The sequence below is a fragment of the Notamacropus eugenii genome, chromosome 7, assembly GCF_028372415.1.
Source record: "Notamacropus eugenii isolate mMacEug1 chromosome 7, mMacEug1.pri_v2, whole genome shotgun sequence".
Lineage (NCBI taxonomy): Eukaryota > Metazoa > Chordata > Mammalia > Diprotodontia > Macropodidae > Notamacropus > Notamacropus eugenii.
Genome location: NC_092878.1, coordinates 53,512,046 through 53,525,727, shown reverse-complemented (window position 1 = coordinate 53,525,727; position 13,682 = coordinate 53,512,046). Strand labels below are relative to the sequence as shown.

The window sequence follows — 13,682 nt, the reverse complement described above, 5'->3', positions numbered from 1 at the left end:
TTTTTTAAAACACTGTGGACTTTTGCATCTTAATTTTTTTGTGAAATAAAAGTTGTTCTCTGCTTTCACACATATATATGTAAATATGTATATCTATATATTTATGTATATACATAGGAATTGGTGATGGACCCTTTTTATTCACATTCTCGGAAACTCAGAAATGAGTTATATCATGAGTATACTAGGAAGTTTTCCTGGAGTAACTTTGAATGGGGGCAGTATTCCAGAGAGAAAATTACTCTTTTAGAGGTTTAGTCCCCAATTCTCTTGCACTTAGAGTTTTGGAAGGCTCTAGGCCATGGGTTATATATTATTATTACTTATGAATTGGGATCATGTTTACCTAAAGCTTTGTTTCCATTTGTAAATTAATTGGTTCATCAAAAAGTACACATTCGAGTCTTCTGGTGTTATTTTATTACATATTAAATATCCTTAGTTTGTTTTTAGATGTGAGCAACTTAAATACATCTTTGTACCTATCTTATTGTGATAACTACCTATCAAAATTAATCTTTCCTATCAGAGTCAGGAAGTATAGCCTCCCATTGGGTTTTTTAAAAAAAATTATTGAACAGTACTCTTCACACACTTTGTACTCTTTCAAAAGACTAGGCTGTATTGTGTGTTGTATACCAAATGAGAAGGAACATTTTATACGCAAACCAAAAATAAATTTTGCAATTACAGAATCACAACTTTCTGCCCTGCTTTTTGTTATTAAACCCACAGTGAATATGAGAGCCGTGCTTTATGTCACAAAATAAAATTTAATCTTTCTTTTCAGGTTAAACTACAGAACAACATCTCATATCAGATGGCAGACATACATCGTTTGAAGGGTAAGAAATTTCACTATAGAGTAAATATCAGTAAATGGGTACTAAATGTCTAAAACTAGGGCCCAAGAAGCAGAGGGTTCCATCTGTTAACATAAATAGCAGAAACCTTATATATAATATGATTTAAAACTAGCTATATCTGTATTCATACATACTCCACAGTATCCTAAAATGTTTCCATAAATATTGTTTTAATACTAGAAAATGTCAGAGGCTTTTTAGACTAAGCTGAATGATCTGCTCATAGACTTTATTAACCAGATCAGCCTGAGCTAACTTTTATGATTTAGCCAAGTATAACTTTTATTTTATTCAAATATTATATCATTATATTAATGGTTAATGCTTTCATCAAGCAGGTACTTTCTTTAGTTCAGGTACTCCACAGTCCATCCTACCTTTCTCATTGCCCCAATCTGAATATAGATTTGGAGACCTACAGTATCCCAATTCTTTTGCCAGCTATCTGGGAAAAAATACAGTCTCCTCTGGATAGATAAGTCTTGTACAGTGAATTTCCTTTCCCACTCTCAAATACCATACAGTCACTCATTTGGAGAGGCATTTGCCCCCAAATAAAAAGATTGAAATGGTTAAGAGAAATTGGTCAAATCTCTTCATTTGCAAATTCCTTGAGTTCAGGAAAACCTCATTCACATTTCTGATGTGAGTGGCCTTAATTTAGGGTCAAAGGAAATGGAGATCTTAATCACTCTTAAAATATAATTTTTAAATTGCTTTGTATTGTTAGGCCAATTCACAGCTCTATCACATGTGTTAGTATGCTTTTCTTTCCACAGTCACTCCCACAGTGACATTTTGCATCTTTTGTAATTTTTTTCTTTGCCAGTTTTCTGAGTGTTAGGTAGACCTTCAGAGTTGTTTTAATTTGCATTTCTCTTATTATTAGTGATTTGGAGCATCCTGTTAATAGTTTGCAGTTCTCTTGAGAACTATTTTTACATATCCTTTGACCGCTTTTCTATTCAGGAATGGCTCTTGGTCTTATATTTATGTTAGTCTTTTATATAACTTGTATGTAAAATGCACATCAGAGATATTTGTTGCAAAGATTTTTTCTTTTTCCCTGATCAGCAGAGAGGAAGGAACTTTTACCTAGAGAGGGACTTGGAGTAGAAGAAGAGAGAGTTTGCCAATCATTGGATAAGGGTTATTATCCTCAGTCAAACCAACTGTTCTCTTTTTACAACATTCATCACCTACCTCCATGCTTTTGTACAAAGCATACCCTAGGTCTGAAATGCTCTCACTCATCTCTACCTTCTTCATATTTTATGTTGGGGGCCACCTCCTATGTGAGGCCTGAAGCCTTTCTTTATTCTTTTAATTGTTAGTACTCCTCCTACTTAAAAAATGTAGTTTGTCTTTTTTTTAGTTATGTACATATCTATCCCTCCAGAAGTACACTCCTTGAAATCAGAAATTGAATCTTATCTCCATTTGTTTCTGCATTGGATCTTGGGTTCATGGGTTTAGAACTAGAAGAGGTATTGAGGTCATCTGGTCTAACCTTTTCATTTCAATATGAGGGAACTGTTCCAAGGAGGTAAAGTAACTCATCCCTAACCATACAAGCAGTAAGAGGTGTAGCTGGCGTTTGAACCCTGTCTAAACCCAATGCTCATTTCATTAAACCTCACCATTTCACAAATCTCAGGAAGGTTCACAAGATTTGTTAGCCTTTATATTTATAAAAACCAGCCATAAATTACAAAAGGAAACTCATTCATGATAACTACAGATGGAGTCAAAAGACAGGAAAAAAATAGATGAATGTGAAAGGTATATCATAGCAAAAACAGATGACTTGAAAATCAGAAAGGTAATTAGAATCACTGGACTATCCAAAAGCCGTGACCAAAAGAAGAGCCTAAACACTACATTTCAAGAAGTCATGAAAGAAAACTGCCGTGGTTTCTTGGTCATGTCCTGAGAAACCCCAAAATGAAAGCTTCCAGGAACACTATAATCAAAGTCCAGAGCTTGTAGGCCAAAGAAAAAAATAGTACAATTGAGGTGTAGCCAAGATGGTGGAGTGGTAGGAATTCATACAGCCTAGTCCCCTTCCACAAAATTCTTCCGAACAGATCTAAAAAATGCACCAGACCAAATCCTAATGGAGAAATCTAGAAAAAATTACAGTGAGTCACTTGTCTAACCCATCTCAGTCTAAGGAAACAGGTAGACAAGGAGGTCTGCTGACCCTGGGGATGGAGTTGGGTCAGAATTATACCACATGTGGAGTACCCTAGCACCAAGGGAGAGACTGTGCACTAGCAGAAAAGGAGGTCCCAGATCTCTACTGGGAAACTGACGGAGATTGGTACGAACTGACAGCTTTGTTGCCCCTGCTCAGTTCCTGGTCATAGATCCAGGGTAGATTGATAAAATGATCTATGCCAAGGTTGGTATCCTAAGTGGGGAGACACTGGGCATTATATCAAGAAAGGAAGAAGTTCAGAAGCCAGCAGCAGCACAGAGTTGGGTCTCATTTCTAGCATCTAGCCTAGACTACAAAGGAATAACCAGGGCAGAATCCCAAACTGAAATAGATACTAAAGTTTTGAGACTCTGAATTAACAAAACTTTTCAGCTAGCTGATTGGGGATGAAGGTCCAGGAACAGTCTACTTTTGCTCCGATCCAGACTCAAGTTACAAAATTGCAAAGCTGAGACCAGGAGGGCAGCAATCAGACTTAGTCCTGTATCAGACCAATTTAGGAATACTGAAAGCTTGTAGGTCCCCAGCCTGTCTATGAGATCTTAGAGTTACTGAACACCCAATGCCCCAAAAGGTAGCAACAGGACCACCCAAACCTTCCCTCCGGAAGTGGGGCAATTGGAAGATGGTAAGGTCCAACATCCTTCAGACCTTTTAAAGCTGGTAAAGTCCTTCTCTGGTCAGAGTTGGGGAGGAGAGAGGAGACAAAGAACTGGCCAAAGCTGAGGCCTCTTTCCTTCACAAGCAGTTCCTTCTCAGGGTTGTGTTTACATGTTTACAGTTGTCCCATCTCAGTTCAATTTGCTTTATTCAAATATGATTCTCCGTGGAACTTCATTCTGTTTCCAAGGTCTGTTTGGTTTTTTCCCACTAAACTTGTTGCCTTCTCCTATTAAAACAACTAGTAAATGACATTTGAAAAGGTAGTGATCAGTTTGAACATTTCATTCACTGAAAGTGACTCTCTTTGGCTTAGTTCCTAAGGAGCTCTTGAAGTGTGGATCTTTCTCCATAAATTTTCTTTTTCTTGTCTTCTCAATAGATGGGGAAAGGGGACTTAAAATAAGGAACTTAAAATTGAAACTTAAATTAAGGGATTATCAATTTGTAACTATCTCTGTGATGAGAGACTTGATATAATAAGACTGACTATCATATAAGAGCCAACATGGTGAAGTAGCAGGAAGCAATACAGCTATCTCTGCCTCTACCCCCAAACTCCTCCAAACAGACCTCCAAAATGCTCCAAACTTAATCCTGAAGGGGAAATTTTTACAAATTATAGTGAGTTATTTTTCCAGTCCAGGTCACCATAGAAAAACAGAAAAAGAAGTCTGTAGAAACTGGAAAAGGGTTTTGGGCAGGGGCACACTCTACACAGCACCTCAGCACAAGGGAGAAGCTGTGCACCAGGGTAAGACAAGGTCCCAGACCCATACTGAGTCACCACAATCCTTTTAAGGGTGTGAGAACAAGTGCCACCTGTCAGCTGTGTCAGTCACTACCCAGGTCCTGCTCACAAATCCAGGGCACACTTAGAAAGGGACCTACATGTATAGGGGTAATATTCCAGAATAGCAACAGATCACAGGCCCTGGCAGTGTATCAAGAGAAGGCCAGATGCAGAAGTAGCAGTATAATGACTCAGACTCCAGTAGTAGAAAGTTGTATCTCAGTTCTAGCTTCTAGCCCACTGTGACACCAACAGAACAATAACCAGCTCAGGAATCTAGACCAAAGGGGAATGTGTAGTATTGTTACTTAGAACCAGCAGGACTTCCCAGCTGGCTGATAGGAGCTGAGTCCAGAAGCAGTATGTTGTTGCTCAGACTCAAACCCAGATCAGGAACTTGCAAAACTGAGGCTAGGAAGACAGCAGTCAGATTTCGCTGTTTAAGATGACTTTGGGAGTACTGAAAGCTTGCAAGTCTCAGCCTGAGTTGTCCTTCAGTTGAATAACACTATATTCAATGCCCTAAGAAAACAGCAACAAGACTAGTCTAGATCTTCCTTCTGGAAGTTCACAGATCCCACCTCTAACATAGAAAGGATGTAGGTTGGAAAAATGAGCAAATAAAAAGATACCACTACAGAAAGATATTATATTGACAAGGCACTTAAGACACAAATTCAGAAGAAGAAAATAACTCCAACACACCTATAGGCAGAAAATGAAAGAGAGAAACAAAGCTTGCGTAAAATCCATCCAGAATTCCTGGAAGAAATGAATAAAGAATTTAAAAAACAGTTTTTTATCAATGAAATGAGAACACTAGAGGAAAAAATGGGAAATAAAGAGATATGGAAGAAAGAATTGGAAGGAGAAGTAATAGCCTGGCACAGGAGATACAAAACCTTACTTAAGTAACAAGCTCCTTGAAAATTAGAATGGAATACTCTTAATTCCATTTGGATTAGAAAATTGCAAAGTAAAGCAACTCTGAGGTACCACCTCATGCTTATTGATTGGCTAACATGAGAGAAAAGGAAAATGACAAATGTTAGAAGTGATATGGAAAGATTGGGACACTAATTCCCTGTTAGTGGAGTTGTCCAACCATTCTGGAGAACAATTTGGAACTATGCCCAAAGAGCTATAAAACTCTGCATACTCTTTGACTCAGCAATACTACTGCTAGGTCTATATCCCAAAGAGATTTTAAAAAAAGGAAAAGGACCTAAATGCACAAAAAATATTTATAGCTGTTTTTTGTAGTGCCAAAGAATTGGAAATAGAGGGGATGCCACTCAGTTGGGAAATGGCTATAAGAAACAACAAGCAGGATGGTTTCAGAAAAACTTGGAGAAGACATATATGAATTAATGCAGAGTGAAGTGAGCAGAACTAGGAGAATATTGTATATGGTAGCAGCAACATTATATGATGATCACCTGTGAATGACTTAGCTTTTCTGAATAATATAATGATTGAAGTCAGTTTTGAAGGACTTCTGATGAAAAATGCTGTCTACCTCCAGAGAGAGAACTGATGAAGTGTGAGTACAGATTGAAGCATAATTTTTTCATTTTCTTTGTATTTCTTGCTCTTGTGCAACATGACTAATATGGAAATCTGTTTTAAATGATTTCACATACATAATTGATACCACATTTCTTGCCTTCTCAGTGGTTTTCTGACTTGAAATCTAGTCATGATTCCAGTGAACTGTTTTCTTTTAATTTCTAATAGGATTTCATATTTAAATTTCATCTCAATTTGGAAGTAATTGTGGTATCCAATATAAAATGTTGGTCTAAATCTCTTTTCTACCAAATATCTTTCAGTATCAATAGGAAGCGATATGAGAGAGGTAAAAAATTTGGAACTCAAAAGTTTTTCTTTAAATAAATGTTAAACATAAAGAAATGATAAAAATTTATTTTAAAAAGAACAGAAAATTAAAATGGACCAAATAGAAGCCAATGACTCCACAAGACAAGAAGAAATATTAAAACAAAGTCAAAAGATTGAAGAAAATAGATGAAAGTGTAAGGTATCATAGCGAAAACAACTGACCTGGAAAAATTGATCGAGGAGAAAAAAAATTGAGAATCACTAGACTATCTGAAAGTCATGACCATTAAAAAAAAGACCCTAGACATTCTTTTGAAGAAATCTAAATAGAATGCTGTCCAGCTCTCTTAGAACGAGAAAGCAAAGTGGAAATAGAAAGAATCCACTGATCATCTCCTGATAGAAATCCCAGATGAAAACTCCTAGGAACATTATAGCAAAATCCAGAGCTTCCAGGCCAAAGAAAAAATACTATAACCAGTGAGAAAGAAAGAATTCAAGTAGTAAGGAGCCATAGGATCAGATATGATTTAGCAGCCACCTGCATAAAGGAGTGGAGAGCTTGGAATATTATATTCCAGAAGGCAAAAGATACAGGTTTGCCTCCATGAATAGCTTACCCAGCAAAACTGAGTATAATGCTATAGGGGGAGAAAAATGAATCTTTAACAAAATAAAAAACTTCCAAGCATTCTCCGTGAGAAGACCAGAGCTACAGAGAAACCTTGAAGTCCAAACACATAAGTTAACATAAACATAAAAAGATAATCACAAGTGAACAATGATAAAGGACCAAACAAGTATAAACTGCATACATTCAGATATGGGGAGATGATAATGTGTCTTCTCTGACCATTCTCATCATCCAGGGTCATAGAAAGAGTTTCATTAGACAGAAGCCCCAGAAGTGGTTCTGTTATATTTTGATTATCTTTAGAAAGGGATAGAAATAGAGGGAAATGGAAATACCCTGAGGAAGGGGAAAAGAGAGGTTAGGGAAATTTATCTCAGAAAATCAGAGTGAACAAGTAGACATCTCTGCATTCAATGAAGAAGGAAAGAGAGGGGAGAGAATAAGAGTTGTTGACATCTCAGCTGATCAAAGGAGGAAAGAATATACATATAAACAGAATTGGGTACGTAAGTACATTTCATTCAACAGGGAAATAGGAGAGAAGGAAGGAGAGAGTAGATTAAAGAGGATAATAGTTCTAAGCAAAACAAAATAAATAAGGATATTAAGAAATATTTATAGCAAATTTGTGTGTGTGTGTGTGTGTGTGTGTGTGTGTGTGTGGTAGTAAAGAATAGGAATTTGAGAGTGTGCTTTTAGTTAGGGAATGACTGAACAAGTTAAGGTATATAAATGTGATGGAATGCTATTGTGCTCTAAGAAATGAGAAAGGGCACAGTTTCAGGGAAACCTTGAAAAATTTTGTATGAACTGAGGTAGAGTGAAGTGAACAGAACCAGGAGAACAATTTATACATTGACAACTTTATAAGAATTAGGAATTCTGATGAATGCAATGATCCTCCACAATTCCAGAGTATTAATACTGAAACATACTGCATTTCTCATGATAGAGAAGTGAAAGACTTAGAATCCAGAATCAGGCATTCATTTTTTTTTTTTTTTTGATGTGGCCAATGCATAAATTTGTTTTGCTTGACTGTATGTGTTTGCAAAAAAGGGTTTTGTTTTTGTTTTGTTCTCAGTGGGGAAGGTAGGGTTGATATGTGAGGGAAAAGAAATGGATTTTTGCTGATTGAAAAAAATTAAATATAATTTAAAAAGCAAACAATCACAGAAATGATCTAACTAGAGATACCTGAAAATAAAGCTGAAAAGAGAAAAAATTTGTCTAGTTATTGCTGTGTAAAAATTAACCTTATCCTAATTAGTTATTCTATGTGAACTATCACATTCTCATTTGTTTTTTAGCAGATAAACCCTGACAATTATGCATTTTGGTAAATATGTCTGATTAAATTGTTTAATTTTGAGTTTGTTGTTAGCTTTATTACCTACATTAGATTCAGCTTTCAAGTAAAGAAACTTCTCTGATTCTCTAATTCACAGTCTGACATCTTAATGTCAGGCATGTATATGTATGCTCACTCTTCATAGTTTATTCATGGAACATGATTGTCTTTTTACAACCTGAGAAAAAATGTGAGGGATTTTTCTCTTGTTTCATTGCTGCTATCATATGTCATCTGATGAAATAATAGAGATAATTACTCTTTTCCCATGCTGTACTTAAATTCCTTCATCAAGAAACCAGGGGAACAGTATCCCTAATAGTAGTTCCCAAAGTAGGGTATTTTAAGATGGCTTCTACTGTTAAATCATACTACTGTTTCTATGAATAAATTAAATTATAAACTTTTAATTGCCTCCTATGTGCAGATCTCACTATACTTAGGCACTAGGGGAAGGTGGAGTTTAGGTAAAATATGTACTGCCCTAATGGCATTTATAATGTGCTGGTGGTAAAGACAGAAACAAAAGTAACTATAATCACTATGTGATAGGTGAATTGGAAAGATGCAAAACAAAGTGCTTTACGAGGTCCGAAGGAGAAGGCTGTTACTAATGGGCAAGATGATGGAAATCTTTTTAGAAGAGGTGGCATTTGAATTGAGATTTAAAGGACAGATAAGAGTTCTATAGAAGAGGTTGGTTGGCTGCGTGGTAGTGAGGTGGTTTTTTTGTTGGGTTTTTTTTGCCACAACAGCCTCTAAAGGCAATCAGCAGAGATGTAGAGATGTTGCTGATGAATGGAGAAGGAATATTCATGATAAGAATGACATTGAAAACAGTAGCTAACATTTATATAGCACTTTATATAAAATATTACCTCACTGGATCATCACAACAACCCTGTGAGGTTGTTGCTATTGTTATCCTGATTATACACAAGAGGAAATTTATTCCGAAAGAGGTTTAACAAGCTGTCCAGGATTCTACAACTAGTAATGTATGTGGTAGGATTTTAACTCAGGCCTTTCAGACTCCTGTCTTGTAATCTCTACTGTTCCACCTAGCTGCTGATGAGATCACAGATGATTGAATCGGTGAGGAAAGTGGAACTATGTGTACTATACTTTCAGTTGCATCTTTGATCTACGTAGTATAAGATGTGACTTCATTACTTTTGGTATGCGTAAACACTGCTAAGCTACACAAATTTAAAATAAATTTCATTATCCATTTATATATAAGAATTGGAGTATCATGCTAATGATATTTATCACCCTTAAGAGTATGGTTAAATTAATTTGGAAATGTGCAGTAATTTTATTTTGAAAGCCTGCTTACAACTTAGTTGAATGTTTTAGTAGAAAGAATCAGAGAACGTGAACTTTCCTTTTATTATTTATTTATTTTTGGGTTAGAACAACTTGCTGAGCTTCGTCAAGAATTCCTTCGACAAGAGGATCAACTTCACGATTACAAGAAGAACAATACTTACTTTGGGAAGAGGTTAGAGTATGAAAGGTAAGAAAGTCTGAAGTATTTGTCCACATTTCTTAATTTAGAAACCTAAATACACCCCCCTTTTTAGTTTCTGTTCTCATCATTCTGCTACTTCTCTACCTATTTCTGCCTTCAGATCTCTCCCATCATTGGCTTTGTTTGTCCTTTTGTAATCCATATTTGACACATTTCTATTTTAACACATTAGAAATCTTAGTTCCTCTTACTGAGCATATAGGATCTATGATCTATCTGTCTGTCTTAACTTGTATTGCACAGGCATAAGAATTTTAACAGACTCCTTTTTAGATGCTAAATTCTTCAGAAAAGACATGTGTGTCTTTATGTGTCAGAAAAACTCATTAGCAAGCCTAACAAATAAAATGTGAGTATTTTCTTCAGTGGTACAGATCTCAATCTATCCACAAGAGTCATCCTGTGGGACTCATTCATATCTTCCTTTAAATATCCTACAAGATACATTTACCCCAAGAGTCAGTGGCCCTCTTGTAGAATTTGTGACATCCCATGGTTACCACTGGAGCCTGCAGGCTGTCAGTTAGCTGTTCCTCACTCCCATCACCTGACCAGCCCACTTCTGTTTCAGCAATTTATCTCTCTGATGATGTCCTTTGCACCACTTCTCATATGCAAATCTTCATTGATTCTGAGCTCCAGACTACTCACACCTACTGCGCACCTTTCCACTGACCTTTGAGTGTCTTGCAACTTGAATTCATCAGATACAATATTATTTCATAAGCCAAAACCATAAAGCACTGTAGAGTTTCCCATATCTATTCATATTATGTGTAGATGTATACATGTATACTTATATATACTCCATACACACACACACATGCACACACACACACAGATTTTGTAGCTCTGTAGGCTGTCTCTCCAGCCACATATTATAGTGTGAACAATAGAAATCTTTTATTTGCTTAGTTTTGCCTCTGTGAATGGTTAGATTAAGTTCTTTTTAATGGTTATAAATCTCATTTAAAAGCTATTTCTATTCCAGGGCTTGATGCAATTAGTACAGTGCCATCTGCAAATGGAAGTATATATATGGAGGACCCCACTTCCCCTTGTATTGTGCACTGGACAGCTTCCATGACAGTGATATATACTTTTGGGGAAAACATATTTGTCCTATTTTGTATCTTTCTTGATATTAATAACTGTAGTGTTGTTGGACAAAGATAGTTTTACTGTTACAACTTCCAGAGAATATCGTATGATTTTGATACATGGATATGAGAAACCTTTTTGGAAGAGAGCATTTGTAGTAGGACCTTATGTTTTCTACACCTTTCGGTCATTTGTGTGACTATAAAGATGTGGCTTGCTATTTAATGTCATTTATAGAGGACTCTCTAGTCCCTTTGCATACATTTGTCCCAGGATGCCTTCTGTGTAGATATGAATTAATTTCATAATAATTTTGTCAAAAAGAGGATATAGGCATATATGGAGGTCAATTATCAATATTTTATCAGTCACCTTTCTGTAAAGATAATACATTCTGTGATTTTTTTTTCCCCAGGTATTTAGCACCCTTCCCTCTTTCAGATAGCTTGAGAATTGATTCTTCTACAACTTCAAATTTGTGATGCCTCCAGTATAGACCTCCTTTGTATATACTTGATCTAATCTAGCTATTCTTTCCATCTTTTTTTCTTTAGTCAGTAAGCATTTTTAAAGTACTTTCTATGTCCCAGACAATAATCTAAGTCCTGAAGATATAAAGAAAGGCAAAAGACAGTTACTCCTCTCAAGAAGTTTACAGTCTGTGGAGGAGACAACATGCAAACTATACATAGACAAGATAAGAACTGGAGATAACCAACAGAGGCTCTAGCATTTAGGGAAATCAGAAAAGGTTAGGACCATTTAGCTGTTTCCTCATTTTAGTACATCAGTAATGTAATGTTAGTGTACAAATATGATAACTTTCTTGTTATTGATGGAGGAAATTATTTTAGAATTTTTTAATGATTTTTTTTTCCAATTTTTGTCTATTTGTTGTCTTCTTTTCAGTTTCATTCATAGATGCTTCTGAGATGATCTGGCATACTTGGGTCTCTTGCCAAGCTTTCTGCAAACTTTTGTTTCTTCCACTGCTCCTTGCAATTTTATGGGGTGATACTGTTCATAATTTGGACCATCTTCTTCTATAAGATGTTACATATGAGCCAAGTTACCCTTGACTGCCATATTACTCTGAGTTGCAAGGGCAGGTAGGTGGTGCAGTGGATAGAACACCAGTGCAGGAGTCAGGAGGACCTGAGTTCAAATCTCACCTCAGACACTTGACACTCACTAGCTGTGTGACGTTGGGCAAGTCACTTAACCCCGACTGCCTCATCCTGAGTCACCTCCAGTCATCCTGATGAATATCTGGTCACTGGATCCAGATGGCTCTGGAGGAGAAGTGAGGCTGGTGACCTGCACAGCCCTCCCTCCCTCAAAACAAAGTCAAGTGCAAGTCATATCATTATTTCTCTGATGGCATGGTCTTCTTCAGCAACAAAAGACAAACACACACTGAGTTGTAAGGAGATGGATTTTATGCTGGCTGGGGTAGTTTTAGGCTTTTCTGATCTCCTTTTGGGAAAAGTGATTTATAATAGTTAAACTTCTTTAGAAATAATGATAGCCTGTAATGATGCCTATTTGGTTTTTTAAATTCATTTCCTATTTTCTGGTGCTTGTAATTTGCTTAAATACATCAGGTTGGAGTTGTTTCACTTCTATACTATGTCGTCTCATTTTTATCCTTCTAGTTAAGAATTGATTTTTATCTTTGCCCAACTAAATCCGGTGTCTGACGATACATAGACAGCTCATTAAGTGTCTGCCACATCAGTAACCAGTCATGTTCTTTCTATCAGAATATAATCAACTTGTATTTTTATGGTATTGTTTGTCATTTCCCTTGTTCAGTGACTCTTGACTTTGTCTGAAAAATATATTCATGACATGAAGGCATGGAACTTTTGTATAGTCTGTGAGCCTTTAGCCTCTTTTGTTTACTCATAAACCATCTTTTCAACAAATTTTTCACTGTCCTCAGTATGCACTTTTGTATTAAAGTATATGTTGATTAAATTTGGAAGTTTTTATCTAATTCTTAGAGAATCTCTCAACTTCCTCATCCTCTGAAGCAGATGTTGGTGCATAAGTTGCAATTATCTCTATAATCTTTTTGTAAATGCTCATTGTGAACAAGATGATCAAATGTCCCATGAAAAAGATGGTTTCTGTTGCCCTTGAACATAAGATAAAATCTACTGTACTCGCTCATCTTTCCAAGGAGAGCCATTTTTTCCCATTTCATTGTAGTTTCTTTAATCTCCTTGTTTTAAATTTCTTGAGGGCAGGAACTGCTTCATTTTCATCTCTAGCAACTAGCACAGTCCTTGGTATATAGTAGGTATTTAATAAATATAATTAACAAATTGATTTGATTAGTAGTATTAGTAAGAGTATCAAGATTTGTATGTTTCATTACCTCCAGTAACATATTCACATGTTAGTCACTAGACAAGGATCTCACATTTTCTCACAACAGTTAAATTAATGTTTTTGGACATTTCAACCTCTGTCCTCCTTTTTGATGCTTTGTCACTATCATTTCAGAAATAGAAGAATACCATGAAGGCCATTTTGTGTTTTTCTTTATTTTGTAGGTTGTTATGGCCTAAGAGTTCATCACTAATTGACCAACCCTCAGGTAATAAGGATATGGATTTAGATAGGCTGGTGCTCAGAAAACAAAGAGTCAGCTGCCACTACCATTCAGATAGCT

General features: G+C 36.1%; 1 protein-coding gene across 2 annotated transcripts in view; it reads left to right on the top strand.

The window, feature by feature from the left end:
- Window positions 1-13,682, top strand: part of GOLM2 (golgi membrane protein 2) — an 80,228-nt gene that overhangs the window by 17,734 nt on the left and 48,812 nt on the right. For both annotated transcript variants that reach the window (XM_072625566.1, XM_072625565.1), the window contains exons 2-3: window positions 791-845; window positions 9,784-9,886. In XM_072625566.1, the coding sequence (XP_072481667.1) occupies window positions 791-845; window positions 9,784-9,886 (158 nt within the window). The remainder of the gene's footprint in view (window positions 1-790; window positions 846-9,783; window positions 9,887-13,682) is intronic.